Source organism: Theropithecus gelada, chromosome 6 (assembly GCF_003255815.1).
Source record: "Theropithecus gelada isolate Dixy chromosome 6, Tgel_1.0, whole genome shotgun sequence".
In the NCBI taxonomy this organism is placed as follows: Eukaryota; Metazoa; Chordata; class Mammalia; order Primates; family Cercopithecidae; genus Theropithecus; species Theropithecus gelada.
This window is the reverse complement of record NC_037673.1, coordinates 146680625-146701998: the sequence shown is the minus strand read 5'-3', so window position 1 is coordinate 146701998 and position 21374 is coordinate 146680625. Positions and strand designations below refer to the sequence as shown.

The 21374-nt window shown below is 51.9% G+C and overlaps 2 protein-coding genes across 4 annotated transcripts in view; one reads left to right on the top strand and one right to left on the bottom strand.

Annotated features, from left to right (window-relative positions):
• CAMK2A (calcium/calmodulin dependent protein kinase II alpha) overlaps window positions 1-17425 on the top strand; it is a 70373-nt gene extending 52948 nt beyond the window's left edge. For 2 of the 3 annotated variants that reach the window (XM_025387196.1, XM_025387195.1), the window contains 4 exons: window positions 5329-5404; window positions 8691-8785; window positions 13723-13951; window positions 14229-17425. In XM_025387196.1, coding sequence (XP_025242981.1) covers window positions 5329-5404; window positions 8691-8785; window positions 13723-13951; window positions 14229-14232 — 404 coding nt within the window. In that variant the 3' untranslated portion in view covers window positions 14233-17425. Of the gene's footprint in view, window positions 1-5328; window positions 5405-8690; window positions 8786-13722; window positions 13956-14228 lie in introns of those variants that run through there. The other variant, XM_025387197.1, reaches the window with a different exon arrangement.
• Window positions 14154-21374, bottom strand: part of SLC6A7 (solute carrier family 6 member 7) — a 32672-nt gene continuing 25451 nt past the window's right edge. The window contains exons 15-16 of the mRNA XM_025387190.1: window positions 19449-19594; window positions 14154-14366 (exon numbers count right to left, since the gene is read on the bottom strand). Coding sequence (XP_025242975.1) covers window positions 14341-14366; window positions 19449-19594 — 172 coding nt within the window. The 3' untranslated portion in view covers window positions 14154-14340. The remainder of the gene's footprint in view (window positions 14367-19448; window positions 19595-21374) is intronic.

The window sequence follows — 21374 nt, the reverse complement described above, 5'->3', positions numbered from 1 at the left end:
GCCCCTGTGAATTTTGACTCCAGGGGTGTGTGGCAGGCCAAGAAATGGTGCTTCTAAGCTGTTCCCCTTATTTAAGGCTAGCTGTCCAATGATAAGAGTTGGGCCCTGGGATGTTGAGGAGACTGGATAGATATAGCCACATAATCCTGGCCTTAGCAATAGGCAGGGACCATGGAGGTAGTCTGGCTCTGTCTTCTCCACTGGAGTCCATTCGCTGAATGACCTCAGACAACTTGCTCAACCTCTCTGAGCTTCAGTTTCCTTAACAGTAAAGAGGTGATGAAAATAGTACCAACCTTCATTGCTGTGCAGATGAAATGAGAAGATGCATATGAAGTGCACATATGTGTCTGGTCCAGAGAAACTGTTTAATAAATCTCAATTTCTTTTTTCAAACTGTAGTTCGTGGTTGAATGATAGGAAGCCAGGTGGCATTTTCTTGGAGCACCAATTTTACTCAAAGATTATTTTAAGACAAATTTACATGTTAAACAGACAGAGAAATATTTGGAATAGAATACAACATTTGTATGTAATAGTAATGTAAATTAGGAGCCCTCAAAGACGTTTTTCTCTTGGGGTAATGGCTTTGGGCTGCATCCCTGAGGTCTCACATTTGCAGTCATTATCCTCTGCTTTGGAGGATCAGGATGGGGCAATTTGCAAATCTGAATTTTGGCTCACTTTCCAGATTTCCCCCTTTCCAGAGCGAAATCTGAGGCCTAGCGAGGAGAAAGGGCACATATGGCTTATTAATGGTAGGACTGGGACCCTGTTTCCTGCCTCAGTTTCCCCACATGTAAAAAACCCCAGAAGCCATGTCTGATGGAAGAAACGGTCAGCCAGGAGCTTCTCCCCGTGTTTGGCACGAAAGAGGAGTCCGTGTGCCTCCCCCAGCCTCTCCCGGCCTCAGAGAAAGTTTCCAGAGAACCGTTTTCTGGTGTTAATTTGTTAAGTCTTCTTACTAAGTGAGAATAACAGCTGGTGGGGTGGACTCTGACCTGACATTAAAGTTAATTAGAAACGTCATCCTCCAGGGAACATAGTCCCCTGAGGAGAGAAAGAGACATTAATATTTCAAAGCCCCTCTGGCTCACTGCACAGGCCTCTTGCCCTCTGAGCTGCATGGGGCTCTGCTTCCTCCCCACTCCCCGATCCCTCCAGATTCGCTCCATGAAAAATTAATTTCCTCTCCAACTAAAGAGCTACCTCTGCCTCGGGCAGAGGCATTCTGGGAAATATCAGTCAGGAATACTGATCCCATCTCAGTCTTAGCATGCTGTGTGGTCTTGAGAGAGTGTCTTAACCTATCTGGGGTCTGGGCTTTCCCATCTGTAGGGGAGCGTTCCCAGATTGTCTGGGTGAACAGCTGGCAGAGGAGAAAGGCCAGTGGTTGCTACTAAGTAGCTGCTGAATGAACACAGCAGTGGGGCTGCTGAGGGCATGGTAGAGGCCCAGAATCAGAGTGGACTTCTCCAGATGTAAGAAGCACCAGGCCCCCAGATCTTCTGTCCCACAGAACAAAGCTAGGGAGATTCCTGCCCACTAGGCTTTATTGTTGGTAACTTGGTGTCCTGAGTCGCTGGAGACACAGCCAAGTCAGGCACTGTCTCAGGCTACATTAATAGAAGTATAATATCCAGAATGGGGGAGGGGATAGAGAGTGCTACCCCAGACCTGAGATTCTGCATTATTCAGGCCACACCTGAGATTGTGTGAGCATACTCAGAGAGGTATCTAGACAGCTCCAGGACTCTCAAGGATTAAATGGCCAGCTTGAGTCAGTACCACATCCTGGAGGCCTTCAGCTCTCAGAAGACTGGGCATAGAGGCTGGGGAAGCATGTGTTCACTTCAGGGCCGCAGAAGGCGGAAAGAAGACAAGAACTGTATCTAGGGGGTTTCGGGAGGACACATTTCAACTTGAAAGGAGAAGGAAGTGAAAATAGCCAGGGCTGTCCAACAGTGTGGCCAGCTTCCCGGCAGGCCACAAGCCCTGGGTTCCAACCAGAGCCACACCCCCTCATGCCAGGCTGCTGGGAAACATCCCTGCCCCAGCTAGAGACTCCAGGATGTCCTCAGGAGGAAGTTCCAATTCAGAGATTCCCAGATGATAATAACCACACTCCATTTCCCAAGGGCCAGGCACTGCGCTAACTTCTTTATATAATGCAGCATCCTTTACATAAGTGCTTGATCTAAAGGACTCGGAGCAGCAGCTGGCTCTCTGTGAGGACCAGGTACATGTTAGCTATTTCTATTGACATATTCTTAACTCAATCCTTAGAACAAATCTACAAGGTAAGTACTATTAGTATCTTCATTATACATATAAGGAAACTGAGGCACTGGACGTTCCCTTGCCCAAGGGAACAGCTATTAAGTAAGTGGCAGAGCCAGAATCCAAACCCAGGGAGTCTGGCTCCAGAATCCATGCCCTCAGCCACTGTGCTAGATTCTCTGAGACGGCAGTGAGAAGCAACCCTCAGGAAACAGGCATTGAGCACAAGCTTGTGGAACGGTGAGCCAGAAGGGTCTTAAAGTCCATGCAGAGAAGGCAAGGAGAGTAACTCAGGTCCCATGTTGGGAGCACGTGGGTTTGCTCTGATTCCATGTGGGAATGGCAAGAAAGAGGTAGCTCTGGACCACGCGCAGTGGCTCACACCTGTAATCCCAGCACTTCGAGGGTGAGGCGGGCGGATCACCTGAGGTTAGTAGTTCGTGACCAGGCTGGCCAACATGGTGAAACCTCATCTCCACTACAAATACAAAAATTAGCTGGGCGTGGTGGTGCATGCCTGTAATCCCAGCTACTCGGGAGGCTGAGGCAGGAGAATCGCTTGAACCCACGAGGGGGAGGTTGCAGTGAGCTGTGACTGCACCACTGCACTCCTGCCTGGGCAATGCAGAGAGACCCTGTCTCAAAAAAAAAAAAAAAAAAAAAAAAGAGGTGGCTCTGACTGGGCTAGGCTTCTTCCCATCCTCAATCTCCAGCTTCTGGGAAGGAGGACACAGGTGATCAGGAAGCCAGGTTCTGGATGTCCTAGGGACAGTGGCTACCAGGCAACTTGGGCAAGTCCAAGGGGCAGGACGAAGATAGTAGTCCAGACTCTGATTTGGTCCCATTCACTCTATTCATTCACTCATTCATTCATTCACTCAACACGTATGTATTGAGTGCTGCCTCTGCCCCGGCCCCAGGCAAGTCTCCAGAGAGAGAGGTGCAGCAACACCTGTGTGACCCAGTGGCACTCATGGTCTAAAAATGGACTCACTCCCAGCCCAGGTGATTCTGACTGGAGCCAGGAGAGAAAAGGGAATTAGCTGTTCACAGTGGTGCTGACATTGAATGATCACTGCTACATCTACCATGTGCCAAGGACGGTGCTGGGTGTGGTGTGGGAGAATGTGATGGGCTTTGGAGCTGCAAACTCTAATTAGGGTCCCAGTCCCACCGAAGCTAATTATTTAGCTTCTTTCACCTTCAGATTGCTCATCTGTGACGTGGAAGTGAAGCTGTGCTGTGAGGCTCTGGAACGTGGTAGACTAAGCACATAGCACATGGCCTGGTACACTCATTCATTCATTCAGTGATAAAGACCTGTGGAGGCCAAGCCTGTTCCAGGCTCCAGGACGCAGTGAGCAAGGGATGTCACAGCCCAGCCCCCATGAGCTCATCTATGAGTTGGAGCGCAGATAAGCATTGGAGCAAAACAATTGTGTGAGGTTAGTGTTATGACAGGCAGTGAGCTGGGGCCTCAGGGGCCTATGGAAAAGGCCCTGGGCCAGGAGCCAGGCTCTCCACCTGGTATGTGCTATGTCCTTGAGCAAATTACACCCCCCTCACTGGGCCTCAGTTTCCCTAAAGTTTGATAAGGAAGCTCTGGCCTCCAAGGGTTCTTCTAGCCTGGATGTTCTATGATTCTGTGTCCTCTGGGCCTGAGGTGAGCTCCTGTGTGGGGTGGCGTGGCATGAGCAACTGGTGAGGACAGGGCTGGTGAGGGCCTCTGCTAGGCTTGGGCTCCCTCCCAGGCTCCCAGATTGAGAAATGCTGAGGCCAGACCTGAGCGTGCAATCCAGGCAATGTGTTCATCTATTCGCCTGAGACAGCTCCAGTGGTCCAATGAGCTGGCCAGGTTTAAAGCCAAGCTTAAGCCTATGGAAGGAGGGAAAGGGGCCTGCCTCTGGGAGACTGAGCAAGGCTTCTGTTAGGCTCTGCCGGGAGCCAGGACATCTGGCTTCAAATTCCTCTATCACTGAAGCTCAGTTACCTCGTATGTGAAGTGGGGGGAAGCTGACCTTGCCTACCTCCCAGGGTATTAGTGAAGAGCAGAGAGGCAACCCCTGGCAGGGGCCTAGGGAGGCAGGACATGGTCGCACTTATGAGGTGCACCCGCTGTGTGCCAGGCTTTGGCCAATGCTTCATGTACATCACATCACCCCACCCTCATAACAACCCTCAGAGAAGACTATCATCTCCATTTGACAGACCAGCAAACCACCTTGTGGCCCGCAGTTGCACAGCTTGAGGACCTGGACAGTCATTTAGATGAACATCTGTCTAAGCTGAAGCCTGCATTCTGTCCACTATGTATTTGGCTCTGAATGAATGAGAGGTGGTGGCATCCTCATTTTACAGACGGGAAAACTGAGGCTCAGAAAATCACACATCTAATAAGACTGCCATCTAACTCCACCAGAAAGACCAGCTGTTTGTGGTGTTACAGTGGCAGACAGGGGAGGGCCAGGTCTCAGCAAATGGGATTCATTATGCCTAGAAAGTTCTGGGCAGCTCAGTGCCTAACTCCTGTCGGCACCCAAATACAGCAAGAAGCTCATCTAGGCTCAAGAGATGCGTATACCCTAAGATTTTTCTTAGAGGTCCTGGTTTGGGCCATAAGACAGCCCCTGGCTCATGGCTATCAGTGACAGTGCCACAGTTGATCCTGTTTTGATTTACATGGCAAAGCAAAGGGGGTAGGAATAAGTATTTGGGAGCCAAGACCTGGATTTACATCAGGCGTAGAGTCAGAATGTCCACCATGTATTAGAGGCAAAGACCACCAACAGAGACACTGGCTCTGGCCTTTGTAGTCGAGGAACTTTCACACCTTTTTTTTGCCTTTCTGGGCCTCAGTTTCTTCTGTGGAATGGGGGTGATGATGCCTATCCCCCAGCAGCAATGTGAGGATAAATGAGATCATCTGCATGAGGTCTTCAGGTCCCAGCACAGGGTCTGGCACATGATAAGGACTCAAGAAATGGTAGTTGGTGCTTCATTACCATCACTATTATTATTACTATTTCTGTGTCCCCTTCTGCCTTACAGTGCGGAAACAGGAAATTATAAAAGTGACAGAGCAGCTGATTGAAGCCATAAGCAATGGAGATTTTGAGTCCTACACGTGAGTCAGCTGGGCTCATTCTGCATGTCCTGCCTGGATCATTGTTCAGGGGGTACCAATGGCTAACTTTGGGGGTCCTTGTCTCCGATCCTCATCCACTCACTTTGCATGTGCTGTGAATCGGGCTGAACTCATATTTCTATTTTGCATCTGGACTTGATGCTTATACTGAGCTTTCTGTTCACAACACTTCCCTATATGTCAGTCCTCCTCCTCCTCCTATCCTTCCTCCTCCTCACATCTTGTTCCCTGGGAGGAACTCCAACAAAACTCCTTTGCTTCCCCAAGGAAAGAGGGGGTGGACAGCATCACAGCATGGGCTTCCTCAGGAGATGAGCTGGGAAAGTGGAAAGGGAGGCACATTCCCCTCATTCCTGCCCAGTAGATCTGAGTGCTCACCCGAGACTCCCTTGGACCTCTGACCTCACATGGGCAGGAGCAGGCAGGATCTACAGGGCGTCTTCCTTCAGTGAGCAGGCATGAGCAGAAGTAATTCTAAGCAGAATCTGAACTCCTCTGAGGAAGTAAGGCAGCTTGCACAAAAATAACATAAAATGAGATATCCTAAACACACCTGGACTCGCCTTTGGAAGGGCAGCTGTGTGTGCAGGGGCTGAGCTGGAGCACCCTGTGCTGCTCACTCACACCTTTCCTGGTCTGGCCCAGAAACAAACTTCACTTGGGCCCTCAGCTGGCCCCAGGGAGAGTAAATATTTTGGGCTTAGTCCTTAATATTTTGACCAATGCTGGCAAGGCCTGGGCCTGGAGACCAGACATACGCTTTTTAGAGGACAAAGACTGCCAACCAAGGCAGAGTTATTTTTGCCTGTTAGGTTAAAGTGAGTTGGGCATAACCTGGCTGGGGTTTGCTCTTTGGGTAGCCTGTTCCTGGTTTCCAATGTGCCCAGAGCTGAAGTTTGCCTCTCAAAGGCTTGGCAGACCAGGTGCATTCTTTTTTTTTTTTTTTTTTTGAGGCGGAGTCTCGCTCTGTCGCCCAGGCTGGAGTGCAGTGGCCAGATCTCGGCTCACTGCAAGCTCCGCCTCCCGGATTTACGCCATTCTCCTGCCTCAGCCTCCTGAGTAGCTGGGACTACAGGCGCCCGCCACCTCGCCCGGCTAGTTTTTTGTATTTTTTAGTAGAGACGGGGTTTCACTGTGTTAGCCAGGATGGTCTCGATCTCCTGACCTCGTGATCCGCCCGTCTCGGCCTCCCAAAGTGCTGGGATTACAGGCTTGAGCCACCGCGCCCGGCCTTTTTTTTTTTTTTTTTTTGAGATGGAGTCTCACTCTGTCACCCAGGCTATAGTGCAGTGGTGTGATCTCAACTCACTACAACCTCCGTCTCCCGGGTTCAAGCGATTCTCCTGCCACAGCCTCCTGAGTAGCTGGGATTACAGGTGCCCACCACCACGCCCAGCTAATTTTTGTATTTTTAGTAGAGACGGGGTTTCACCATGTTGGTCAGGCTGGTCTCAAACTCCTGACTTCATGATCCACCCACCTCAGCCTCCCAAAGTGCTGGGATTACAGGCGTGAGCCACCACGACGGCCTGCCAGGTGCATTCTAACTGTGGGAGAGTTTTCAGCGGCAGCAGGTGGCAAAGCCCCCTAGAAGGTCGCTGGCTCCCTCTGGAAGAACAAGGGGCTTAGAAGATGCATGTGTGGAACTGAGGGTGATGTGTACATATGTGTATGCATGCACTGGTACACATGTGTACACGTTTGAGGCTGTGCACAAGGAGGGTGCGCAGGTGCGTGTGCATGTATATACCTGAGCGTTGCATAAAAGCATGGAAATAGGCTGTGAAGCTGATCTTGCAGCCAGTTCTAGAAAGAATGGACTTGGAATGTATCATGCCAGTGGCTCTGAAAGCACACAGCCAGGGAGTGAAGGAAAGAGAGGTGGCCCCGGTGGTCCCCAAGCTCCTCAGTGGCACTTCTGGGGATCCTGGAGAACACCTCCCACCTATGTGATGTCACTTCCTCTGACATCTGCAGCCTGCTCTAGGTTCTGACCCCTTGCCGTGACCTCTGGGGTCCAGGATGCCCTGTGTAACCTTGAACATGTTCCTTCATCTCTCTGAGCCTCAGTTTCCCCATATGTACAATGGAGTTGGGGTGGATGACCTCCAAGTCTTCACCCTAGGAGGCAGGAACATCCAGGTGCCTCCAGGGTTGGGGCTTCTTCAGTGGGGGCGCTCAGTCTCCCACATGTCCAGACCCCCACTCTTGGGGGATTCTGGAGCTGAAAGGGTCCTGAGCATCCTGTTTGGTCCAAGCACAGTCCCCCAGCCCCTGGCTTAAGCCATCTAGAGAATTTGGGGTAATGAGTAGAGAAGCAAGTTGTCTGGGGTCACCCAAAGAGACAGGACAGAGCAGGGACAGTGCACCCTGCAAATTCTCCAGCTCAGACGGTGCTAGGCCTGACACCTTCTCCTGGGTGTCTCCAATTCTACCCTGGGTTGGGAGCTTTGCTTGTCCTGGGACATTTCCTGTCCCTGGCTTCATTGCTATTGTCACAGGGGTCTGTGTTATACCACAAAAGATCCCACAGACCTGGAGATGGGAAAGACAGGTTGTTCCCCTCCCCTGCCTAGCTGTCAGGGTCTCCCGGAAGACTAGGACCTGGAAGGGAACAACAGCTGAAAATACACAGCCTCTGTCATACCCTGTGCTTCTCCTCCCAGATAGTACCTCATCTAATGCTATTTTTCTCATCTTACAGAAGAGGAAACTGAGGCTCACAGCCAAGGCTGCTGTTCACAATAGGGTACCTTTGTTCAAATGAGCAAAACTCACCCCTTCCGGGTATACACCTAGCTTGATAAGCAGAAGTCACTTTTATGGGAAGGAAAAGGCAGTGTCCCCCATCCCGACCCCACAGGAAAACAAATTAGAAAAAGCCCCCTCTGGATCCACTGTCCTGAACGAGGGAGTGCAATCTGGAGAGTAGAGAGCAAGCTGAATTTCCTCCCCACCAGCACCTTTAGTGCACCGCACAGCCCTGCACACCATCCATGGTGCTCTTGCTTAAAGGGGTGAAGCCACTTGCTTGGGGTCGCATAGCCATTGGCAGAGCCAGGGCCTGAACCTAGGCTTCTGGGATCCAGATGGCACCAACCCGTCAGTGATATCACCTACTTGATAGCTTGCAAGCCCCTTCCCATCCACTAACTTCAATGATCCTGTGAGGTGGGTGCAATCATTCCTATTTCACAGGCTCACCCTCCAAGGGTCCAGTGAGAAGCCGCCCCAGCCCCTCTTTCCTCTGGCTTCTTTCCCCCAGGAAGATGTGCGACCCTGGCATGACAGCCTTCGAACCTGAGGCCCTGGGGAACCTGGTTGAGGGCCTGGACTTCCATCGATTCTATTTTGAAAACCGTGAGCAATTCCTTCTCTCTGTGGTGCCTGTTGTCTGCTCTCGTTCCATGTCCTGCCGGATGGCACAGCAGGGTGACGGGCAGGGCCCCAGGGGCGGCTCAGGAGCCATCGAAGAGGAAGCTCCCGTGTGGACTGGGGTTGGTACCCTCTTGGTTCCTTCTCCTAACCCTGGCCCATTGACTACCAGCTACCCCTCCTGTGGCTGAAGATGGGGCAGGCAAGGTCCCAGAGACCAGGGACATACGGAACAAGCCCTCCCAGACCTCTCCTGCCCATGACCCTGGGAGGAGCCTGGGGAGGGCCTTGATTCCTGTATTATAGATAAGAGAGCCTTCCCACTGGCACACACACCCGAGTTACAGTTATCTTGATGCTTGGGGCCATCCCAGCTGCCCAGCTGGTCACAAGCTGGCTGGTGGGTTGTTATACAAGTGCCCTCTGTGGGTGGGCAGTTTGGGAAAGAGGTGAGGACAGAGAGCTCACACTGCTGTGCCCCTGCCTGTTTGTCTAGGTCTCTGTCCTGCATGTCTGTCCTTCCTGGGCCTCTCCTTTGCAGGAGAGACCTTGGCAGCTTTGCAACCAGGAGCGTCAGAGGGTTGAGGCTGGGCCTGACCCAGGGTGCTTTCTGCCTGTGTCTGTGTTTCCCTAGGCCAGGGTCAGAAATCAAAATGCACACAGGTTAGAATCATGCAGCTTAGGACAGGGAGGAAGGACCTAAGAAGTGGTATATCCAGGGTGCCCCAAAGTCAAGGGCGTGTACCACTGAGGCTACACAGTGATTTCAGGTATATGTGGGCACCACTTAAAACAGCATTAGTTTACACAGTGAGAGAACTCTTTCCTTCTTAATTCTCTTTCAATACTCTGGCTCCATTGGGGGAAAGGCTCTGCTGGGTGCTAGCCTGTCTTCAACACCTCTCTGCCACTTTGTAATTTCCCTCTTTATCAAAGAGAAAGCAAATCTCAGGCTCAGATCTCTTTCAGGCAGGAGAATGGTACAAGGATTATGTAACTTTCTTTCATTTTCACAGGCCTTATTATTAGAACTTTATTCATTGTACTGATTGTTCATTAATGATTATGTCAATAAGTTTTATTTTAAAATAAATCTATAGCTGGGCGCGGTGGCTCACGCATGTAATCCCGGCACGGTGGGAGGCTGAGGCGGGCAGATCACTTGAGGTCAGGAGTTCGAGACCAGCCTGGCCAATATGATGAAACCCCGTCTCTACTAAAAATACAAAAATTAGTTGACTATGGTGGTGGGTGCCTGTAATCCCTGCTACTAGGGAGGCTGAGGCTGCAGTGAGCCAACATTGCACCACTGCACTCCAGCCTGGGCGACAGAACAAGATTCATTCTCCACAAAAAAACAAAAAACAAAAAACCTATAGAAATTAGTAAAGTGAATCAATTCAGGAAAATCCTTTTTTTTTTTTTTTTTTTTTTTTTGACTGAGTCTCACTCTGTTGCCCAGGCTGAAGTGCAGTGTGGCACGATCTTGATTCACTGCAACCTCCACCTCCCAGGTTCAAGCAATTCTCCTGCCTCAGCCTCCTGAGTAGCTGGGATCACAGGTGCCCGCCACCACACCCAGCTAATTTTTGTATTTTTAGTAGAGATGGGGTTTCACCATGTTGGCCAGGCTGGTCTCAAGCTCCTGACCTCAGGTGATCCGCCTGCCTCAGCCTCCCAAAATGCTGGGATTACAGGCGTGAGCCACCAAGCCCGCCCCAGGAAATACTTTAATGAAGTGCGTACAGTGGCACTCGTGAATGGTAAAAATAACAAAGAAGCTACTTCAGTGACTGAAGTAGGATCTGGTCCAGCTCTTCATCATACAGAGGGGAAACTGAGGCTCAGAGGGAAGTGACTTGTCTAAAGGAATCCAGGAAGCCGGTGGCAGAACCTAGACCTGACTCACCCCAGTGCCCTTTCCCATCCCTGTAGCACCTGCTGCATCTGCACGTTAGCAAACCCCCACTGGGACTGACACTCCTCTCCTGGCTTGCACTCTCTCTCACTGAACTTTATAGAGTACAGAGGCAAAGGACACCCTCCAAAAAGCTGTGAAGAAGAACGCAACATCTTCCTTTAATAAATCAAGTGAATTCTCCAAGGCTAGCAAGGAAGATTGAATTCTCAGCCGGGTGTAGTGGCTCATGTCTGTAATCCCAGCACTTTGGGAGGTTGAGGTGGGAGGATCACCTGAGGTCAGGAGTTCAAGACCAAGTCTGGCCAACATGGTGAAACCCCATCTCCACTAAAAATACAAAAATCAGCCAGGTGTGGTGGTGCACACTTGTAATCTCAGCTACTCGGGAGGTTGAGGCACAAGAATCACTTGAACCTGGGAGGCAGAGGTTTCAGTGAGCCAAGATCATGCCACTGCACTCCAGCCTGGGAGACAGAACAAGGCTCCATCTAAAAAAAATAAAAAATAAAAAAAAATTGAATTTTCATGCAAGGAGAGGTGGCTGGACCCCATATGTCCCTGTCATCCTGGAGCTCCCTCACTGATCACGGTAGCTATCATCCTACAGTCTGTCCTCTGGGGGCACCGGTCCCCCACTGTGAACTTACAATCCCCACAAAGCAGGGACCAGGTTAAGGCCCAACTGTAAAGGCTCAGGGATGGCAAAATGGAAATAATCACAGAGAGGAAGCCATGCAGCCCTTGGCCTGCCTCTATGCAGTGGGCCCCATCTTAGTGCTGGCCCCCAGACTCCAGGCTTAAACATCTGCTCACCTCCAAGGCAGAACCCACAAGGGCAGACCCAGAGTAACTGCTCACTCCCGGCCAAGTTCCACCTCCCAGAGCCCTATTTTTTCCTGTTGAGGACTTGATTCTCTCTCCCACCCTATGCACAAGGGTAGATATTGGAAGCTGCCTATCTTTTCAAAAGACACCACATCAGGTGGCATTTCTTTACAAATACCTTCTAGGACTCCAGTCCTTGCTGACTGTAGCAAGGCCCAGTGCCCCCAGCAATGCTAAGCTCTGTTTGTCCCTCCTGGGATTGTTCTAGATTGTTCTAACCCAGTCTCACTTGGAAACTGACTTTTTTTTTTTTAATTTTATCTATCTATTATCTATCTATCTATCTACCTACCTACCTACCTACCTAGCAGGTTATGAGACTGGCTATTTTTCGTATATAGAGACAGGGTTTCACCTTGTTGCCCAGGCTGGTCTCGAACTCCTGGGCTCATGCAATCCACCTGCCTCGGTCTCCTAAACTGTTGGAATTACAGGAGTGAGCCATGGCTTCCAGCCGAAACTGACTTCTTTTAGATTCCACTGCATTTTTTCAGGAATTAGCCCAGCTTGGGACAAGTCAGATTGCTTCTCTGGACCTGAGTTTGCATATCTGTGGAATGGATACATTGATCTTGTATGCCTTCAGCCCTGAATGCTGTCAGGGACACTTACAGAGCCCTCCCCAGATTCTACAGTTGGGCTGCTGGGTGACCTCTGACCTCTGAGGTCACTCCCAAGTCTATGATGCTGAAACTCTACACTCTGTATGTCTGAGAGCCCAAATTCTAAGTCTGTTATTCTACGGTGCCTAAGACTTGGTGATTTTAAGTCCTTTATCCAAAGCCTGGGTGTAGCGTGCTTCTGATATTAGGGGATGGGTGCTATTGGATATTTTCTGCAATCCTGAAAAAAAAAAAAAGTACATTTTACATTTTTCAGGAAATAAGTGGCTCACAAACCTGGCTTGGTACCAGGATCAAGGGGTAGGGAAGGAGAAGAGATACTTTTAATATTAGAGGTTCTTGAACTGGGCTCTCTAAGGGTGGGGTTGGGGAAGTTGTGTTTTAAGTCAGCGCCTCCCATGATTCAGACCTATATTCGGGCTACACAAAGGGAAGGGCTCCTCTCAGGCCTGAGATAGAGATCACCACTGTCAGACCCCTCCCTGGGTCATTGTCTTTCTATGCTTTCATTTTCTATCTTGAGGAAAACATTGAGTTTCTAGAATTAATATAGTAATACTAATGGTGATGCCCCATGTTTCAAGCGGTGGAAGCTGGTGTCAGGGACTTTGTCAGCCCTATTATGATTCCAAGAGCTATGCATCTCTCCCTGACATTGGAAAGCCCCATGACCTCACCCCATGACTTCACCCCAAGAACGGTATCAATACCGTTCTTATCATTTCAAGGTTCTAAGATTCTACAGTTCTCATATTCCCCCAAGTTTCCGCAATTCTGTATATCTATAGTAGAAGGGGCTAACAGGCCCACGGGCCGTGTCTGAATTGTAGATATGTTTCACTTGGCTTGCACGATGTTTTAAATTTGAATTAGATGCCAACAATAAAAAATGAAGAGTTTTCATATAAAAATTCAGACTTCCAGATTCTCTTGAAAAATCAGGCATGTCAACACCAGTCTCACTCACATAGCAACCACCAGGGAAGCTGTGTGCAGGATACCCACTTTAGGTGGGACAAGACATTCTATTCGCCACAGTCCCCATCACTCCCTATCGCCTCCCTGACCCAGAGGCAAAGGGTCAGTTGTCATTTAGCATCTTATACCCGGCTCAGCCCCCGTTGTTTATGTGCCTGCCTGGTACCTGGGGAGATCTGGATTTGAGACTCTGCTCAGAGCTCATCTGGTTCTGTAATCCTCTAGGCTTATTCCATGTGGCTAATGGTCATGATTCTAACATTCCATTTTCCCTTGTTTGATGAATTCTGCATGTCTGAACTCCACTGTATCTAAGCTGGGATGTGATGTCCCCATCATCTAGAAGTTCTACCTTGATGCCAGGTAGCTGAGCCCTGCCACAGAGGCCCCCTCCCTACAAATGGGGCAGACAGTGTGCTTCCATTGAGAGGGCTGCTGGGAGTGGAGGAAGTGAAGAAAGTGAGATAGGAGGCCCCCGGTTGCATCTCCTCTGCCCCTCCCATCCCCGTCTCCAGTGTGGTCCCGGAACAGCAAGCCCGTGCACACCACCATCCTGAATCCCCACATCCACCTGATGGGCGACGAGTCAGCCTGCATCGCCTACATCCGCATCACGCAGTACCTGGACGCCGGCGGCATCCCACGCACTGCCCAGTCGGAGGAGACCCGCGTCTGGCACCGCCGGGACGGCAAATGGCAGATCGTCCACTTCCACAGATCTGGGGCGCCCTCCGTCCTGCCCCAGTAAGAATCCCTCCTTCCCACCTCCCAGGGTAATGTAAAGGATGGGAGTGTTGCCCTGGAGGGGGTTACGTCAGGGAAGCTGCTGCCTTCAGCTCTGAAAGGCTGCAGGGTGGAGTGGGAAGACCCCAAGAAGGGGGGGCAAGGCCTGCAGGTCTGAGGGAAGAGCTGGGCAGGAGCCACCGGGGACCGCTTGGACTCCATCTAAAGCGGCAGGGTGGGTGGGTTGCCCAAGCAGGAAACACCATGCCCTGAGAAGCACCCCGTGTGTGTCTTACAGCTGAGGGACCAGGCCAGGGTCACTGCGTTGCTGTGCCGCAGAGATCCACTCTGTCCGTGGAATGGAGCTGCTGGTTCTCCCAGGTGGATTTTGCTGGAATTCTCCCATCTCATCACCCCACCACCATCACTTCTGTACCTGCATCAAGAAAACTTGCTTGTTCACAAAAGTCATCGCAACTTCAGAGCGAATGGCCACATCTCCCCACCTCTCACCCCCACCCTCTCTCCTGCCAGGCTGGGGCTTCCTCAGGCATGGGTGCCCACGGCACTGGCCCTCTCTCCCCAGCCTCGGCTGCTGTCCGCCTGGCCTGTCTTGGGCTGTAGGCTAGAATGCCCGGGCTGTGTGCCCACTAGTGGCTGGGGAGAAGGAGGGGTGGCATGGTGAGGAAGGCAGCATCTGCCCATCCCTCTCCCAGACCTCTCCTATTCCAGTGTCCCCGGGGAAGGGCAGATGACACTCCCTTCCCCCAAGCCAACCGCCCTGAAGGAGAGGGGAGAAGAGCATATGCCAGGAGCCTCCTGCCTCAAAGTGCTCCCCTAAGTCTTCTCTCTCCTGTGCTGACCTCAGGGTGGTCTGACCCTTCCCTCAGTGTGGGGGACGTGGCCCTCTCAGGTGCCCCTACTTGCTTTCTGCTTCCTTCTGGTGAAGTCCACCTCCAACATTAACCCGCCCACCCCGCTCCACCGTTAACCCTGGAGAATTCCAGCTTCGTCATATCTCAGAGAGGGAATCTAATTGTTTTTGGGGGGCAAACGAAAGCAACGTTTAGGTATCACTTCTACTTGGACCGCATGCCTTTTTATAGCCAAATTTCTGTGTATTTCGTAAATGGATTTCGCGTTAATGGATATTTATGTAATAACTAAACTTCTCAGATTATTGTGAGAAGGGTCAGGTTGGAAGGGGTGTAGGAAGGGGGTGAGGGGTAGTTTTTTTTCTGTTCTAGTTTTTTTTTTTTTCTTTGTCATCTCTGAGGTGGACCTTGTCACCTGTGGTTATTGGGGCCGAGGCAGACTCAGCTCCGGGGAGAAGGGCCTCTCTGCCATTTTGGTCCCAAGGTGTACTGACACAGGCGTTCCTTTTGGGACTGTGGAAGCATCAGATGCCAGCACTGACTCAGGAACAGCAAGTCAGGGCAGAGAGGAGGAGGGAGGCTGTCAGGATGGAAATATCTGGACTTTTCTTTGCTTCCCTCCCAAACTGGGGTCTTCACTACTGAACTTCCCGGGATTTCATCTCACCGTGTCAGTGTGCCACCCCCAGTGCCCCCCACCCACCTCTGGGGGCCCGTGAGCATGTGTCTCCATTGCCTCTCTCCCCTTGACGTCTGATGACCACAGCAGAGCACTGGGAATTTCTACTCTTCACGCCTCATCCTGCAGCCTCGGGTTCGCATTCTCCCTTTCTTTTCCTCTTTCCCTCTTTCCCTGGGATTGACTCTGAGTGGAATACCTTGGCACATCCACTAGGATCTACTGTCTGCACTGTTTTCTTTGCATGACTTTATATGCAGTAAGTATGTTGAAAACAAACGAAAAGAAGAAAACACTCAACAAAACCAATCTACATGTTTTGGACTTAAAAAAAAATAGAGGTTGTATTCTCAGTGTCCGACTCGGAATTATGTTGCTGCCTCTCTGTGCTTTTGGCCTCTGTGTGGCCGTGTTTTGCCAGCATGAGATATCGTCCCCTCTGGAGGATTTTAGGGGAGGAAGAGCCACGTCCCCAGGGATTGGAGGAGGCTCCGGTACCCTCGACCCTCCTGGGTGTTGGTTGGAGCAGAACTGGTGAGGATGTTTGATCTAATACTTCCTGAGCTCTCCCCGATCACCAGCTGTCTGCTGGATTCTTTTCTCAAGTCCTGCTGCCCAGGTCCAGGTGAGACAGGCAGCGCCAGGTCTGCAGGCCAGGAGAGATGCTGCCCAGGCCTCCTGGTTTCCAAGCTGGCCCATCACTGGCCTCTGTCCTTGGCAGAGACCTTGCTGCCCAGGCCCAGGTCGGGCTGTTGGCCTGCCCCAGGCCCAGAGGGCTTCCCAGTAAGGCCCAGTGATCCCATTATCCCAGGGGCAAACCCACCTGTCCCCCTTGTGAGCTGCCGGTTCCCTACAGCCACCCCCAGTCAAGGGTGAGGGTGTGGCCTTCACCAGGGGCTGCTGCAATTACAGAGCAAGGTCTGAGCTCTTCTTCAGCCTCAGTTTCCTCATTGGTTAAAAGGGTTCTTTGTTCCCATTCCAACCGATGAAGGAGCAAACGTCTGGTGATGTGAAGCCTAATTTACCTGCAGGAACTGGCAGGGATAGTCACTAGCTGGACTCCTGTTTACTTCTAGACCTGGTCAGGCTCCATCCCCTCCCCCACCTGCCCCTGATTCCCCTCTTCAGTGCCTGTCAACTGCTTTTCAGCAGTGGACTGCAGGGGAAAGAGCAGTTATTTGGGGTGAGTAGGCTTCAATTCCCAGCTCTGACCAGACTTGCTGTGTGACCTTGGGCAAGTTCCTTCCCCTCTCTGGAGCTTGGTTTCCCCACCAGAGGAAACTGAGCTGGAGGAGCCCGAGGTCCTGCCATAATTTTATTGGCTGACACACCTCCTGTCCACTGTGTCCCTCTCCAAGTGCCAGAGAAGTGGAGGCACGTCGCTACCCCAGGCTGAGATGGCCCCACTGTGAAGGCCACACCTGTGGGTGGGTAGCCACCTGGTGCCACCACAGGGCACCAGGGATGATCCTGATGCGGCAGGCAGGGGAGACTCCCAGAAAAATCTGCGCAGAGCCCACCCTCACCAGATAAACTCTGTGCTCCTCCAAAACTTCCTTTAGAAGCAAAAAAAAAAAAAATCCAAACCCAAGTCAAAACCTTGGCTCCAGCATGCAAACACGTTTACAGGAAGGTATTCTCCTGGGTTTGTGCCCACCATGGTGCGAATCCTGACCCAGGGCCTCCTGTCTCCCTTCAAAGGGAGACCCTTTTGGGGGATGAGTTTGCCAGACTCCCCGTGCTGGTTTCTTTGTTACTATTTGTTTGGGGTTTTGTTTCAGTTCTTTTTTTTTTTCTTTTCTTTTTTAAAAATATGTGGCTGTGAACTTGAATGACCACTGCTCAAACTTTCTGCTATTGGCGGGGGTGGGATGGGAAGAAGGGGTGTCTGTTTTATTCTTGGTGTTTTCAGTGCAATAAATAGCTACAAACTTCTGTGCACTCTGTGTGTCCCTGTCTTGGTCAAGCCCCTGAGCTGGGAGGTTTTTGTTCATTTCCAGTTCTAGATCTGCCCCATGGCAAAATAAAAGTCCTGGTCTTCATTCTGATTGGACCAACTCTGGTCACATGCTCAAGGCTGAACCAGTCACTGTGGGATTATGCCTGGACCATGTGCCCCACCTGTAGAGCCAGGGATGGAATTAGCTTTCTCCCAGGTACAGGGGGTACCCTCAACAAGAGCAAAGGGGTGGCTATGGGTTGCTGAGCAGCCAAGAGTTAAAGTCTCCCTCGGGCCTTGGGGCAAGGTTCTGCTCCTCTGGGCCTCAGTTTCCCTGTACAATGTGGAGGTTATTCCTCGAGTCCCCCACCCATTCTCCTCCCTCAGCCCAGCCTCACAGACAAGTGCCCAGGACTCACCATGCCAGAGAGTGCTTTAAAGAATGGGGAAGGGGAGGAAGGATTTTTTTTTTTTTCTGAGACAGAGTCTCGCTCTTGCTCTGTTGCTCAGGCTGGAGTGCAATGGTGTGATCTCAGCTCACCGCAACCTCCGTCTCCCGGCTCCAAGCAATTCTCCTGCCTCAGCCTCTTGAGTAGCTGGGATTAAAGGCGTGCACCACCACACCTGGCTAATTTTTGTATTTTTAGTAAAGACGGGGTTTCATCATATTGGTTAGGCTGGTCTTGAACTCCTGACCTCGTGATCCACCCACCTCAGCCTCCCAAAGTGCTGGGATTACAGGCGTGAGCCACCGCGCCTGGCAGAGGAAGGGTCTCTTTACCCATAAACATATGTCTAGACCTAGTGCCTGGGACACTTTGGTCCTTGGAGCCTGAGCTGCTGGCCTCTGGCAGGGCAGAGCCAAAGTGGATGCAGAGGCTTTGGCCACCTTCAGGCCACGGAAGAGTGACCAACCTTCCCAGCTACCTATGTGAGATTTTCAGTGCTCAAACCAGGACAGCACCAGGCCAACCAGACAAGCTGGTCACTCATCCATTGCCCAGAGACCCGGATGCCACAGAGCCAAGGAAAGGTGCCCATCGGAGCCCACAGTTCCCTCTAGACCATACCCCAGGTGCCTGGGACTCCAGAATCCCTGCACTAGCTGCTTTCCAGGTCTATTCTCACTGCTGGTGTGTGGAATGGCCAGGGGCACTGTCTGTGGGGAGTGTGCATCTTGCACATAGCGGAGGACCTTCACAGTGACAGCACAGGCCAAGGCTGAGAAAAGCAAGAGAGGCTTGGGGGCTTCCATTTGCCACCTTTGCCTCGGTGTCCTCAAGGGTTAGTGCCAGTCATCCTCCCAGCCCTGCCTTCACTTGCCCCAGTGGCTCCTGGGCCCTGCAGAAAGCCTTAAGGGCTTGGGTGGCCATTGTGTCCCTTCACCAGCAGATGGCAGCACAGGAGTAGGTTTCAGGCGGTCCTTGGCCCCCAGTATGTCTATCGTACCCTATGAGATATCCTTTACCTCTCAAAAAGTACTGACTCCACTTAAAACACTATTATTATCTCACAGGAGAATGATGCTCTACAGTTCACAAAGTGCTTTCACAACACCTCTTGTCCTAGTTACAACAGTCCTATTTTGAAGATGCAAATAATGAGACTCAAAGGCAAAGAGATTTCTTGCAAGACTCTGACCAGTACTCACCCCAGCCTTCGAACTCAGAGCATGGCACTCTGTTCCCCCCCTGCCCTGGTCTGTGCTGCCCTGTCCCTGGTCTCTGGACAGCCAGCAAGGAGTGACTGGAATTCTTAGGACCTCCTCCCCTTTTGACACTCTGTCCCCTTCCAGCTACTGCCTTCTCTCTCGGTTGTCTACACCCACAGTCTTCATACTCCAAAAGGCACTGCAGAGGGCCGTTTCCCCCGCATTTTCCCCCTGAGTGCACTGCAACACCGTCTCACCCTTCAGCACATGGTTCCAGCATCTTCTCTGGGAAGTTCCCCCACCCTCCCCAGCCTCCCTCATACCATGGGCTAGGTCCCTCCATGGACTTCCACAATCTGCTCCACCTTCCTCACCACAGATCTCTGGTTTGAAGTCACCTAAGCAAGTTTCTGCAGAACTGTGTGCTCCTTGGAGGCAGGACAGCATCTTGTCCGTGCTCCGGATGCACACGGCAGATACTGTCATTCTTGCATAGAGGAGACCCCCGGCAGATGTGCCCCTGGAATGCAGGAGTGGAGGCTGTGTGAGCATGAGTATTCTACCCAACCAGAAGTAACAACGGTTAACACTGGGAACTGACCGAGTGCCAGGCATGCCCACCTCTTTTATAGGTACTCTCTCAATCCTTAGCACACCCCTCCACTGAGGGCACTACTATTCTCTTTATTCCATGAGGAAGAAGACTGTGTGCCCAGAGGGAAGGAACCCGCCCAAGACGGCCCAGGGCACGAGGGAGGGAGGTGAGATTGAGGCTCTCAGCCGAGGTGAACACCTGCCTTCCACACCTGCTTCCCTGGGGCATGCCATGGCTGGGCTGGGCTCCAAGGAGGGCTCAGAGATGAGCTAGACCTGTCTCATGACTCCTGTCCCCCAGGAATCTCTGATGCCATTCCAGACAGCAAGAGACATGCAGAGAGCAAGAACTCAAGGAAGGCTGGGATGGGGCCTGGATCTGGAGGTGCAAAGTGTGCAGAGCCCAGAGGAAGGAGAAAGAGAGATGGTGACCGGGCTGGAGAAAGCTTCATGGGGTGCTTGATGGGATGGAGGCAGGGAGAGTGTGGAGGCCAGAGCAAAGGCTGGGAGCCCAGAACTGTGGCGGCAGGGTGAGCAGAACAGACTTGGGAGGAGGCCGTGGGGGCCAGAGGTGTCTAAGGTCCGAGTAAGCCCCAAATCTGCCATGATGTGGTGCCTTCTCAGGGCATGGGTAGGCCCCAGCGGTGGAAATGGCCTTCCCCAGGCCTGGGTTGTGGTAAATCTTTCAGGAAACATCCCCTAGCAGGTGCTGGGGGGTGTGCATAAGGCAAGGTGGGGCAGGTCCAGTCCTGTGGAAATGCCCTCTGCTTGTCCTTCCTCCTGGGACCAGCCTCGCCCTCCCTTCTCCACCTAGGGCTACCAACGTCTCACAGGCTGCTTCCCTCAGGACACCCTGGCCCAGCCATTCCTTCCCAGACCCAGGGCCTCAACTGGAGGTGGAGGGAGCTGGGGCGGGGGACGATTCCTTCCTTCCAGGAGAAAAGGGAGGACTGTCAGCATCCTCTCCCAAAGTGACCTTGGAGGAGTCACATCCCCTCTCTGGGCCTCAGTTTCCTCATATTGCAATGACACTGAACCTGTGGACTCCATATGTGAGAACTGAGCTGGCTGCCGCAGATTCACCGGGGAGTTTGCTAAACATACAGAGGTTTTGGGCCCCACCCTCAGAGAATAAGAGCCATTCTTCTGGGCAGGGGTCCAGGCAGCTGTAGTTTTAGTAAACGCCCAGGTTTGGGAATTTGCATGGAGCATCCCCTCCCCCTCCCCCCATTGTCCCCACCCCATTTCCACAGTCACAATGGCAGCCTGAAGATGCAGTTATCAGGGAGCCCCACCCCAGGCTTCCCACTTCCCTGTCCTCCCCTGACTCAGCTAGATCAATATTGACCATAGGCCCCTCCCCTGCCTCTAAGCCCTGCCACCCTAAGCCCCAAAGCTCTCTGAGACCCTGACCTTGGATCAGCAGAGTCAAGGTCAAGCCAGGCTTGGGACTGTGATGATTTTATCGCTGTGCCCACGCTCACCCTGTATCCCCCTACTCCTCGTGATTGGGCAGGGCATTTGGCTCACTGGAGAAACCTTCAGGGCTCTGAATCCTTAAACTTATCCTGCAGGAGAAACGAGACTTCCTTCCCACCAGGCAGAGCCAATCCCAATCCATCTCTGAAGGGGGTGCTGCTCCCCGCCCTAGCTCCCGTGGCGTGGTCCCTAGCAGAAGGCTGCATGGAGTGGGTGAGTGCAGGTAG